At 42.8% G+C, this 13,759-nt stretch overlaps 1 protein-coding gene across 5 annotated transcripts in view; it reads left to right on the forward strand.

Annotated features, from left to right (window-relative positions):
- The first annotated feature begins 2,069 nt into the window (after positions 1-2,069).
- Positions 2,070-13,759, forward strand: part of dusp3a (dual specificity phosphatase 3a) — a 32,175-nt gene continuing 20,485 nt past the window's right edge. For 3 of the 5 annotated variants that reach the window (XM_085903027.1, XM_085903026.1, XM_085903028.1), the window contains exons 1-3: positions 2,070-2,359; positions 4,451-4,683; positions 5,386-5,591. In XM_085903027.1, coding sequence (XP_085759153.1) covers positions 2,166-2,359; positions 4,451-4,683; positions 5,386-5,591 — 633 coding nt within the window. In that variant the 5' untranslated portion in view covers positions 2,070-2,165. Of the gene's footprint in view, positions 2,360-4,450; positions 4,684-5,385; positions 6,086-8,130; positions 8,623-13,759 lie in introns of those variants that run through there. The other 2 variants (XM_085903029.1, XM_085903030.1) reach the window with 2 other exon arrangements.

Consider the following 13,759-nt stretch of genomic DNA (forward strand, 5'->3'; position numbering starts at 1 on the left):
GTCAAGATGAATGCGTGTTAGTTAAATGGACTCCATCCATTCACACGTTGTTAAAAGCATCATTCAAGTCTCTTTCCGCTCCATGTGGATTTGGAATGATTGCTTTAAATTCAGACATTTTCTTAAGCTATCCATCCTTCCAGTTTCTAGAAGTCACGGAAAACAGTGGCAAGCAAATATTTTGATTTAGAGTGCATGAACACTGACTATTTACGGGAGGCGAAGACCTCGAATAGTAAAAATGTGAGAGCAACAATTCAATTCACTTGATATTCAAGTTAATTGACTTATTTGAAGTATATTGAGATTCCCTACAAAGAAATCCAACATTGGGGGTTGAGGCAGTTCTCCATTTGGTGGAACTCCCCCACTTGTCAGTGCAAGCTGATTTGCAGAAGGACTCAGGTGGTCCCGGTCCAATTAAGCGGCATGGATGCGGGATGAGGAGGGAAACTGTCAATAAAAAAGATCCTAAATCAATGCTTAGTCTTATCTTCAGCCACATGGGACATGGATGTCATTGAACCCCCCCGCCTATAATTTATCAGTAATGCATTTTTATCCTACTTTACTGGAGTGTCTCTTACAATTTATGAGGCCATTGCAAGACCTCACTTATGAAGCCAAAAAAATAAATGCAGCCCCCTCTAATGTCACCTAAATGAAATTTTAACAGCCAGTTTCGACTGACTGATTGCTCAGTTGTTGTTGTTGCCATGGTGTCAGTCTGGATCTACTCACATTTCCATAGAAACGCAAAAATCATGATAAGTGTGGTTATTTGAGTGAAGTGGCCTCATTTATATTGCAATTATTAAGATCAATTCTAAAGAAAAACTGCCGAGAATAGATTAAACCTCGTCTTGTCGATCAGATTGTAAGATCTGCTGTCTTGGAATTGGCTAGTGACCAGTCAAGGTTCTGAATTGGTTATACCATCCATTTATCATGATGTTATAATTATTGATAACTTATTTCACACTGCTCATTGCCTGGATAAAAATGGTCACGTCAGGCTTTTAGGCACCAGTTACCACTGATGTGTGCAGATTTAATGGGAAGTTATTGCCTCTCTGTGGCCGGCCTCAAAACAGCAGACAAGCGAGTCATCTTAAACCGAATGATCATAATAGCACAATCGATTAAAAAAATAATAATAATACAAAAGTTTTATTTTTTCCATAAATACCCCACAAAAAACATTTCATATTTTGTCCAACAGTTCACCCTCTATTATACCAGTAACAGATATAATGCAGTAAAATACAAAGAAATACTGTACATTGATTAAAACTGTACATGAATTTTCAACGGCTTTAACTGATAATAATTTAATGCATAGAATACATAAAGAATAAAAAAATAAATACATTCAAAATGATGACTAAAAAAACCAACACCAACCACCTTTACAAAAGTATACTTTCTAAATGAAATAATTTGCAACAACCTGGAGACATTTGTTGTTACTTTTGACCAAATCTGCTCTTTGACGTCCCAAATTAAGAAAGTGACGTCACCCAAACAGTTTGCGACCATAACAAGTGAAATTGTGACACCTAGCGGTAGGCATAGTTAATACAAGTACCCCTTGTAGTACGCGTGAGCTAATTTATCATCCCGTTGTGCCATCTCGTTGACGCTTTGCTTTTCCACTGATTTCATAATATTATTTCGTTCTTGGGGAAGCCGCAGTGACAGAAAAGTGTGGCCGTCGGATGCGGAACACAGACCGGGTTGCAGGGCGTGTGTTTACCGGCGGTAGGGGGGCGTGTCTGCTAGAAAATGACAGACGAACGGAATATGACCAAGCTCCACTTCAAATTAAAACGCGGTGACGATATCTGATTGATGCAATGTCAACTCATGAACGCCGTTTCTCATAGGTATACAGTAAATCTTTAAGTAATTAGGTGTAAATTATTTTGGAGGTTTAACAAACACTTTATTTTAATCCTTACTATTCTCGTGGGACTTTTACTTTGAGTGTGCAAACAGGAAGCGACACTTATCAGAACTTAATGTCATCGCTTGTCAAAAACCTCATAGACCAGACAGTGCGCGCACGACTCACATGCGTCGATATGAATATGAGCTTAAACGACTGCAAAAGATTCGCCGCTTCCTCGACGACTGTAGTCTGACCTTCATTATTTTGTGGCGTCATGAAAAAACACCATAGTCCTGCAAAGCCGGCGGCGGCGACTGCAGACGTCCCGCCGGCTGTTGCGGCGTCGACTCAGGGCGGTGAGGTGACCGTCCAGCAACTCAATGAGCTGCTGTCGAACGGCAGCGGCTTCTATAGCCTCCCGACGCAGCACTTCAACGAGGTCTTCCCGAGGATATACATTGGCAACGCGTGAGTGCTTGCCTTTTTGTGGGTGTGTGCGTGTGCGTGTGTGTGTTTATTTATTCTGCTGCTTGCCAGCGACCGCCTGTTGTTGTCTTATTTGCGAGCGACACCCCTTTGGAGCGCCCTCTAAAGTGGGTGTTGTGTAACGACGTCACAACAACGCATTAATGGAATAGGATTTATTGCATTCATAGGTTTAATAGAACTACATCCAACCTAACACCGAAACCTTTACCTAATGAGAATTATCTGAACCTCGACTGAGCTCGACCCAGGCTAAACCCGCATACCTGAAATGACTGTCTAGTCTAACCCTGTACTCATACCACACATCTTAAGGGAAAGACAGAGACCAAAATTTAGACAGAGACTCGATCTATTTGTAATCAATAGCTCTTAAACTAAACCTAAGGTTAGACCCACATCTAAACCTAAAAGTAGACTGATACCTAAACTAAGACTGTGGTCCAGTGTGTAGAGGGATCATCTTTTTATCATCTATCAAGAGGTGGTAGAAATATTTTAGGGAACTGAGTCATGGTTTTCTGAACCCTTTGTGTCCCCAAATTACCATTACAGTGTCACCATAAATGTCCATTTTGTTTCATGTTACAAGTGGGATTCAATTAAAATCAATACTATTTCTCAAAACAACTTTGCAGACCCGCTCTCCCATGCGTACGCGCCTCTGCTGAAATTCAAAGCATCATGTTGATGTAGTCATTTGTGGGAAGTGTAGCAGATGAAACTGAAGGGTGAAACATAAATATAAGCTCGTTAGCTGTCCAGCAGTTATTGGCTTTCCAATGAAATGTGTCTTCAGGCAAAGGATTTACATCTCACAGGTCACGGTCAGTCGCTTCCTAGTTCAACGCAAACCTTTCAAGCTCGCCATACCGGGTGACGCACCTGAACTAGATGCAACTGGACAATCGTGAGCAAATTATGTTCTTCAGCTGATCTTTGAATGCACCCACCTACTCGAACTCGACATAAAATGCCAGGCCTGGACATCACTACTAGAGAAACAGGCAAGGATCTTGGCGTCCTACTGCTCTCTGTATTTTGGCTTGGGTCGGCTTTGAGACAGGAAGAGGGATGCTCTGCGTGGGCTTTAATGGATCGCCGCTACAACGAGATCAATATAAACATGCCAATCAAGTCTGAAAACCAAGTGATTTCGACAAGGTTACAAACGCTTTTGCCTCTAATTTGCCTTGTGTAATTAGTGCACTGTCCAAGTGGGCGTGTCTGAAATTAGGAAAAGCTCACGTGGTGTTATCGATTGGCGATTGAAAGCTTGCGAGCCCCCTCGAGGACCCAACTAGCATTTTTATGCTGACGAGTTTGCTTCGGTGCAACCGTAATTGGTTCAAAGCCGATAGACGGCTGTTGTTTGTGTTGCCGTCTTCACATGAGATTCGCACTGTGGGCAGACAAGGTGATTCAGTCCTTGAAAATGTTCATTAAGTTCTCTGAGCGGCTCCCTGAGGAGCTGACCCACTTGAGGCCTTCATAGGCAATCCATAGTTTGAACCAGAGCAATTATCTCCAAATTGCTTTTAGATGTTAGTGGTTGAGGAACCTCAAAAAAAGATGAAAATTTGAATGAAAGGTTAATTAGAATTTTTTTGAAGTATTTGCTGTGGTGGCACAGCTATAGACTGGCAATATACAATGACACTATTCAAATACATTTACCGAACAAAGAAACAGTTTCTGTAGCAAATCCATTTTCTGTACAATCTCTTGCAGTTGGGAAATTTCCAGCAGCGCACCTCATAACTGCACATGGCACACTAATATTAAAAATAAATCAAGCAAAAGCAGTATTGTGGCTTGTTTAGTATTCCCACAACAGATAGAACCAGGCAGGCTTGCCTCAGCAAAAAAAATTTTTTCTTCTATATATATATGAAGGATGCAGCATATATATCACTTTTAATACACTGTGCTGACACACTGCTTTTTTTTTTTATCACTGCAGTGTGATGTTTGCTTCTTGTTGCATCCACTCGTCAATCATCCCTCCAGTGTGCTGTTTCAGTGCTTTATGTTTTTTTTATTTTGACAAACACTTGTGTCCTTCCTCTGCAGGTTCGTGGCCCAGAATGCAATGCGCCTGCAGAAGCTGGGCGTGACGCACGTGCTCAACATGGCGGAAGGCACCTCCTTCATGCACGTCAACACCAGCGCCGACTTCTACGCCGGCACGGGCATCGCCTACCACGGCATCAAGGCCAACGATACGGAACAGTTTGACCTCAGTGCCTTCTTTGAGGAGGGCGCCGATTTTATTGACAAGGCCCTTGCGCACAATAATGGCAAAGGTGACACCGCCGACCTAGCGACTCAGCTAAATTCCTTCTGTATTGATATAGGATGATAAAACCAGAAATGTTTCTTAAGATCATTAATTACACCTTTCTCTACCAAATATTTATTGACTTAATTGATTTGTTGCATTGTCCTCTTAAAGCCAGAAGCCAATCTGTGGCTAATTCCGACTCACTCCAGAGCCCTGCTCCATATTCCATTATCAGATCAAGTCCCCGGATATCAGCAACGCATTGTTCTCCTCTTCCTATGTTTTACATGAAATGTTAGATATTAAAGGTGCAGTATCAGCGTTCCGTGAAATACACACCCAAAAAAAAAAAAAATCTGCACCCACTTGAATATTCAGAGCCAAGATCCGTTCTGTTTTGCCGCAGTGTCAGATTTTGCTGCGCGCGACATTATCGGCTCATTTTTGTGGCCGTTGTTTGCGAGCCGGTTGTCAAAGGTCGAAGGTTGGAGGATTTTAATGAGCGGCAGCATCACCGTTGCTGCAGTGCAAGCGTCGTCTCCTTATATGCGAGGATTTTCCCATCTGCCGCCGTACAACACTTATGACACGTTTAATCACATAAGAGACGATGTCTGTAAATAGGAAATGTAAAGAAAATCTTGTGGGCTGAGGCAATAGCTTAAACCTTTGAGTAACCACTACTGGGCTTGTGTTCAACTCATCCTGTTGTTGTGTCTCTCAGGGAAAGTGTACGTGCACTGCCGGGAAGGCTACAGCCGCTCGCCCACCATGGTGGTGGCTTACCTCATGCTGCGCCACAAAATGGACGCCCGGCAGGCAGTGGCCACCGTACGGCAAAAGAGGGAGATCGGCCCCAATGACGGCTTCCTGCGCCTGCTGTGCCAACTCAACGAGAAACTGGCCCGTGAGGGCAAGCTGAACGGCGAGGTGGGCAAACTTAAGACCAAATGAAAATGACCTCGCATCATGCCTTTCACTGGTTTCCCGTTGCGCTCCGGGACCTTACTCACAAACCAGCACCCGTCTGAGGGGTTCTCCGGAACATGCTTTTTATCAATGTAGATCATTCCGCGCACGCAAACGTCCATGTTTACCTTCCGATCGCCATGACGAGCTGCCGTAAACTCTCACAAATCACTCAATAGACTTAGACCTCATAGAACTGAGCTACTTCGAGCATTCCGATGCCCCGTACTCCCAAGATTCCTAATATAAAAGAGGACAGCACAATCATCCCGAGAGGTTTCACTGCCGCGAATGTCAGAATCTTAACAGTAAATTGTACGGCAGATAGCAATGCGATTTAACTTTTTTTTATTGAACCACTAGTGGTCCATGCTAATCCATTAGCATAGCAGCCCCTAAAACCCAACTACAGGCCTCCTCCATTTGACACGATCCAAATGCATCATGGAGCAAAGGTGATAAAATTCATTTTATCCACTGCCACTTTGCACATCCACTTATGGTTTTTAATTTGAGTGCATTGAAACATTGCAATATATGTCAATACTCCCATACTATGTCCAGTATATGTAGAATGTAAGGACATCTGTCAGTTATTTAACGCTCTCAACCATGCCTAGCGTGTGTCGCTCATCTCATCAACTCACTATTTATTCCTCCTTTGCTATATGTATGAATATATGCATATGAATATATACATGTACTGTGCGTACTGTATATAAGTATTTACTGTACGTGTTGACATATATGAATGTATGAGCAATGTGTCTGTAACGTGTAGTTATATCGTCCGTGTGTCTTATATATCACTATATATTCGTCTATATGACTAAATTTCATCATCGCCCATTTACATGTACTACAATATATTCATATTCAAATATGATGTGCATGTAAAACTTTCCCCGTGACCACAATCGTGTGATCCGCACTCATGAATTGTGCGTTCACATTGCGACACGGGTGGCAGATCGTGCTCACAATGTCATTGCATTCATATCTGCTTGTCGCTTAGCGACAAAAGTCGCTTTTCCCAAAGCGACCATTACGCCCATGATGTGCCCAGAAAGTCTTTAAAAGATTTGGATTCATTTTCAAGCACTGTACGGAGCCTCCACTAGGGGGACTCCTTCCATCACGCTACAGAAAGCAGCTCCATTGAGGAGGTGTTCTGCGACTGCAGTGGTTGTTTGGTAGATGTCCAACCAAATGTGTTCCAGCAGAAAAGACTGGGCCCCCAGTTGATGGAGACATGACTAAACGCTGCCAGATGCATCACAGTTTTGCAGCAGCGGCGTTTGCTAACATCCAAACACGCGTCGGCAGGTCAAGTCTTATCGAGCAGGGCATTGCAAGGCAGTCTCCCCCATTCTGGCTCGACCCAACCTCGCTTCCCGCCTCGCCCACTATTTGTCCTTTGGCCAACACGTCGCTGCGTGCTGCGCATGCTCGGTTGTATTCGTCCAAAGTATTTGGCAACAACCATCAGGTGCACTCGTTCAACAAGCTGAGATCTTTGTCAAAAATGTGTCACGTTGTGGTTTTCCCCGCCGCACCTCATCACGTCCTGAAGACCACACAAAATGTCTCATGGACACAGAACCTTAAAGCCATAAAAGCCATCTAAGTGATCCCGTTTCGTAACATTCTTCGTATTTAATTTCATTCGTATTAATTAATATAATTTCTTAAAATATACTAAAACATTCAACGGTTCAACATGTGTATTCAAAGGTCAAACTTGACCTGTAAAGTTTTTGGTGTCTTTCAAGTTTAACCTGAACCTTAGCGAGTGACGGAACTCCTCTCAGCACCCAAAATTTAAAGCGCTCATCGTGCAAAAATGGACCAATGTACATCTTGGACCAATATTGCATACTTATGACTTTGCGTTTGAGCATTTGTGTATCTTGTGCTAGCCATCAAACTATAATACATTTGTATGATGCTTTTCCAAACAAACACTGCCACCTGCTGTCCAGTCAATATGCTTTTACCTGACTCCAACTGGGTATCAGTTCCAAAACTCATCTTGTATTTTCCGCATCAGTCATTTCCAAGTGTACAATTCATCTCATCGCTACTATTTAGTCGTTGAACGTCAACACGCAACCGGCGTCACTTTTGGGAGCCTTAGACTCGCCCCGCTGTGCTGGTTTCACAACCGCGAATGTCAAATTGTATATCGTTAATATACTATGTAATATGTAACATGCACTAAGTGGTGAATTGCTGCATTCAATGTCCGAGCTGGCCTGACATATTGGTCCGTTAGTGACTTTCGGTTAAGCGCTTACATGGGATGACGTACGTGGATCTTAGTTGAAATGTTTTGGGTGGGAAAGGCGCTTCTCTGACAAACTGACATCACGGACCCGTTATCCGTAATTGTAATGGATCCACATTGCTGGTTTAGAGCATTGTGAAACATTGAAAAGTAAGCTCATTTGACTCCCAGATAACTTCCTGTGATTTATTTTATTTTTTTTATTTCGTGAAGTCTCCCGTGGTGTAATTTGGACATCTGCGCTTGAAGTCTCCTTTTGTTGGAAGTCCCGCGCGACCGATAACCGATACTCCGCACATCGTGGAAACTCATCTGGCTTGAACTCGTTCACCTTTTCCCTCGACGCTTTTTCCCACCTGAGAGCTTTTTAAACAAGCGCCGGAAAGGAGTAACAAAGTGGGAGTTGGGGCCAGGTGGAGTGCAGACTCAAGTGTGGGACGCCCCTGTCGTTGAATGGATTTCGCACAAAAGGAGTCCGCTGTACCCGTCTCCTGCTTTGTCCCGGTTCCCATTCTGATGACCACGACAATGCCGACGACCCAAACGACGCAGCCCACCTGAAGCCTTACAGTGTGTCGTTCAGTGTGTCTATTTCACCTCACAATGGCGGGAGGGCGAGGCTTTGTTGAAGTGCACTTGATTTAAGATTGTTCTTGTTTGATTGTTATTTCTTATCTTTGTTAAAAATAAACTACTGAGTTATCATCTGGCCTAATTCTTTCTTGATTTGTGATTCTCAAAATCTAGGTGCCGGGAGTCCTTCACTCCAAAAACCAGGTCTTTCCTGTGCATGCAATGTATTTTTAACAGAGCAGCTGTGTGGGCCCTCGAGGGTACCAGCCAACCAGGAAATCTGAATTCAAAGTTGAATTTGCATTAATTCTGATGCTCATAAATTGCTGTTTTGAGTTGAAAACGACCGCATCCAGGTGGGTCCAATGGAGAAACACGCCAGGCACCAAGGGCCCCAGCACAGCACAGGACAGGAAGCAATGCGAGTAGAAATTTGTCCAAGCAGGTTATATTGGTCCCTCGCTGCCACTTTGATTCTAAAACAGCTCTCCAGTCTCATCAACGTAATGAAGTGACATGTATTCCAACTACGTGTTTGCTTGTGAATGGAAATGTTTACAACTTGAACCAAAATCAGAGCTGACTGCATCCTGCGGTTTGCTCAAAGAAACACGAGCTGGTGTCAATTCAGATTTACTTGGTCGGGGTCGAATATCTCAAATGCCTGGAAACGTGTTTATTTTCCTGAGTCATGTGCTCATTTGCTCATATCCGTTAAGCTAACATCACCTGATGTCGGATGCTTGTTTATGGAGGAAATGATTCATGAGTGAGAAACAGGACATGTAATCAGTCGCAGGTATTTTTGCTGTTGACGTTTTCATCAGTCACTACTGAGAATGTTATTGGCAGCAGAATTCTGTAGGCCTCCTGATGTCCGGCCTTTTTTTCGATTTGCGTTGCTCATCAAGAGAGTGAGTGATGCTCCAAGGCCGTCGTCGAAGCACATCTGTGGCACAGCGTTGCTTTATCAGGAAATATGAAGGCGGAGGGAGCATAGGATCCATCTCTTCAGATCTGCTTCCAAGTGCTTTCGCCCGCAGTGCCGCTTGTTTCATCCTGTGCTGGATTTTTTTTTTTTTTTTTGGACTGCACAGCATGTGGATGTTTCGTGAACGCTGCCAGTACAATTATAAAGCCACAACATCACGCCCAACACGATCGCGTGTCAGTTCATTTAAAACCCTCCATCAGTGTTCTCTCCCTGGAGGACGAGGAACTTAAAATGCTAACGTAAACGAAACACTTAGTGGCTAGCATTTGCCACCACCTGATAAAATTGATATTAGTACGTATAAAATAGGGCTGTATCCATTTTTTTAGAATTTGTTACTCGCTCCATTGAGTAATCAAATAATTGGATAAAATATTATCTCGCGTGAAAGTGTATTACAAAACCATTTTTCTCATGTATTGTTTATTTGGTATTGTTTAGTGATTAAAAATAAGTAAGTAGAGGATTTAGACCATTCAATGGAAAAAAAAAAATGGCTCTTGACGATTAACTGTCGATTAATTCGATAATTTTTTAACAGCTCGAATATAGAGAAAGAATCGGCTCCAGAGAATGATAAAGCGCCTGGTAAAAAGTCTCACTTTGAATCCACCCTTCGTCCAACATTATGGCGAATTTCGAAAGTGTCCCTTGTTGACGTTCACTATCGGCGGAATGTAAAAAGTCAGGTGGTGTTGTTAAAAAGCAGACCTGCGTGGTGTTTGGAGCTTTCAAACATATCTTTTAGCTGCCTCGCTAATTGCTAAAGGCTGCGCATGATCATCCTGTTGTGCAACCAGATGTTGCTGCCCGCGCCGTCACACCTCTGACACGGAACAATGCAAGTTACACAAAGCGTTTGAAATGTTCACAATGCGGCGCCAGACGTACACACATCTGACTTAAGGAGCCGGATCCAATACAGCCCACAATCCAAGTCATGACGACCGAACTTCTGCTTATTCGACCTTTTACAAGCTTCGGGTTGGGTGAAATTTCCGGATAAACTTTGTGTTACCTTCACCTTTAAACGTTAATTTGTACATCGATCAAACTTGGCAATTTTACTCCACGAATAGCAGAGGAACACTTCCCCTTGTACACTTGTAGCACAACCTGACATCACCGTGGTGCTGCTGTCAACTAAGGCAGCGGGACACTGGTCATGTCACACCTTGGCTTCTGCCCAAAAGTGCCGTCATACCCGATAGAAAGGCGATGTTTCTGCGTCCGCGAAGGGAAGCTGCACCGTGGGTGGCCTTGCAATAGACAGCGCACTTCTGCCACGGAGACATTCTGCTTGTCATTATCCTTGGCTGAATTAAACACCGCAGGGGCTAGATTATTCTCACATGCTGGTTTGCTTGACTTATTGATCTTGTAATGGAAAATACAAAAAAAAAGTTGAAAAGAACCACACGTCGTATTGGCGTTTGTCTGCTTGTACTTACATGCTCAATTAGCACCTCTGGCATACTATTCCGGGAGATCTGCCATTCAATGGGAATGGGAGAGCAACCAGTATCTGTCACTCTGCCCTTTATATCGTCTTATTTAATTACAGATTGTTTTGAATTTTTTATAAAAATTGTTTATGCCAAGAAATACTTTCCCTTTTCTGCAATATAGTCACAGAAATTGATCCCAGAGCACCTATAGCCATGAACTATCCTGAAATAAAAATTCTGTGATATAGATAAAAGATATAATCAATGAGTTTAACCCCTAAAACAGATAGATTTCGGGAGCGTTAGAGCCGCTATATCAAAACCTGTGATCAATGTTCTGGGAATGTTTAGCTGACTCCTTAAGAACAACACATGTCCGACAAGCAAAGGCCTCAGGGCTGTTTGGAAAGAGCGCCATTTAGCGTCTAAAGTCCAGCCAGCCTCACTCCCACAGGCCAACTTCCTTCTTGGCAGCTTCAATGGAAGTACGATAGATATTCTGAATAGTCTGCAGACAAACAATGACAATTTGGGGATTTACTGCCGCCAGGGTTAAATTTCCACTTTTCCTGCGTGGAAGACTCATAAAAGATCAGAGTACTGCGAGCATCCATTTTTGCGCTTATTGTGCCTTTACTGCCCCGTAGCAGGCACTCAACTCCGGCTGACCTCGTTCGCTGCCAAAGATCCCAAAAAACAGGCTAGTAGATAAACAGGATAAGAACTTAACAGTTTTTGGTGTTAGAAACGGGCTCCATTGAAAGATACGTCATGTTTTTTCAGATTCAGACCTTAACTTTTCCAAGTAGTTTTTCTAGTACGAGATCCCTGGAAATGGGCTGCCATATGTCGGCTCTTGAACTTGAGATTTTGCTGTCACACTTGATAAATTCAGGTCGGCCCGAAGCGCAGTTTGTTCGAAGGACCTGGCTGAGCTCGTGCGAGAACATGACAGCACATTTACATCCAGCGTGCTTCACATATCTTAGGCCCGCGAGTGTGTGCGCGACCGCTAGTTGCTGGTGTTTATTGTGGTTGCGTGTGCTGATTGCAGCCACATGTCGGTGCAACAACAACACTAATGCCGACACGATTGCAGCTTGATTGACACCCAGATCGCATTCGCATCGGATACCAAGGGCGAACCGCGGGGCGTCAAAATGCGAGTCGACATAGAATCTGCGTCGACGCGAGATTTTACGAGGGGCAAGTGCGGAACGGTTTACACTTGCAGAATGTTTATGTAAATCACTCTTTACTGCTTTTCATTTGATTGTTTCATATTCCAGTTTTTTTTTAAAATATATATAAAGGCTGAAATTATCGTAGGAATGACTTAATATTCCGTTGGTGCACGTTAGTAGATTAAACAAAATGATAAGATTAGTGACAGCAAAATGCCTTTTTCTTAACTTAAATGAAAGTTGTAATCTACCATCAGCTGCAACGCCAAAGGGCTTTCTTCCAACGCATGTGATTGTTATTTTACTGCAATGATAATTAAAAAAACAAAACCGTTTTCGTCTGGACCCCAGGGCCCTGTGAAAGAAACCGTAAAGGTCCAAATGAAGATTGTGACTGACATCTGTCGCGAGGTGCTCCGTCCCTGCTTGGCACTACTTCACACAACATAACGCAGCATCTCCTCGCTGTTAAACGACACATGGGAAGCATCTAGCCATGCTTTTGTGTTCTCGTAATATAAGATACCGGCATGTAAACACAAGACATCAAATAACATGACAAATATAAGGTTACCATGACTTGAATTCAATCCAAATGTCTAGAGCACATTTTAAACCAACACGGTTGAATTAACTGCTATTCATTAAAACGTATAATGGTAGACAATACGATAAAAACAAATAATATGTGACCCGTAAATTTTTAAAAAAAAAAACAGGACTACACGAGATCTTACTTTAAACACACAGACTTTTTGAGGTATTGAGTTTTTTGAATGAGAAACTTCAAATTTGTTGCCAACTCAGTCTAATGCATTTATTCTTTATCCTCTGCCAAAATGATTTTGTTTTGCAGTTTGCCATGTTCTTCCGCATCAAATCTTCATGTATTATATCTGCGTATATTGTATTATATGAACGTGCAATGCCCATTGACTTGTCATGATTCACAAACTGAAATGATGTATCTTGTTTAAGTACGTTATTAATGTATGATTTTATAAAGTACTGCGCTATTTAAGACAGCATCATGTAACGATGATTGGCAGAACAATGAAAGACTCTTTCACAAAAATCTACATTTAACCAGTGTATGCACAACATAATAATGGCTTAGTAGCCAACAAAACAGACCCAGACCTTACCCTAAGTAAATTATTATTTCAATTCATTTTCAACATTTGCACGTTGCCCTTGCCCTTTCTTCCGCTAGAGGGCAATGTTTCCCCAGTCACCCGACCCATGCATCAGACTCTTATCAAACAATCATTCACCTTGTTTTGCACTCTTTATTGAGGGTGATAAAGAGCCAAACAATGAATAGAAAAAAGTCACTTGGAGCAAAGAAAGGGCAACGGTTTTAGTGCTGAGCTCATAAGGAGCAGACGTGAACCTGTGCAGGCTCACTTTGGTTGGCTCTGTCAACTACATCCTTGATTTTTATGTGTGACAAATCAAAGAGCATCAGGAGCACAGAGAAACAAAAAAGAAGGCCAAGACAAGAGGGACCATTGCGTCTCCGGGAGTGAATGCGAGCGAACCGAAATGTCATCCTGACGTTAAACCGAGTCTGTGGGGAAAGCGTGGAGGAGATCTCAATTTGGAATACTCCCCTTTTCTCCGAGGACTCTCCATCTGTCAGC

Source organism: Syngnathus leptorhynchus, chromosome 22 (genome assembly GCF_054491065.1).
Source record: "Syngnathus leptorhynchus isolate UIUO chromosome 22, UIUO_Slep, whole genome shotgun sequence".
In the NCBI taxonomy this organism is placed as follows: Eukaryota; Metazoa; Chordata; class Actinopteri; order Syngnathiformes; family Syngnathidae; genus Syngnathus; species Syngnathus leptorhynchus.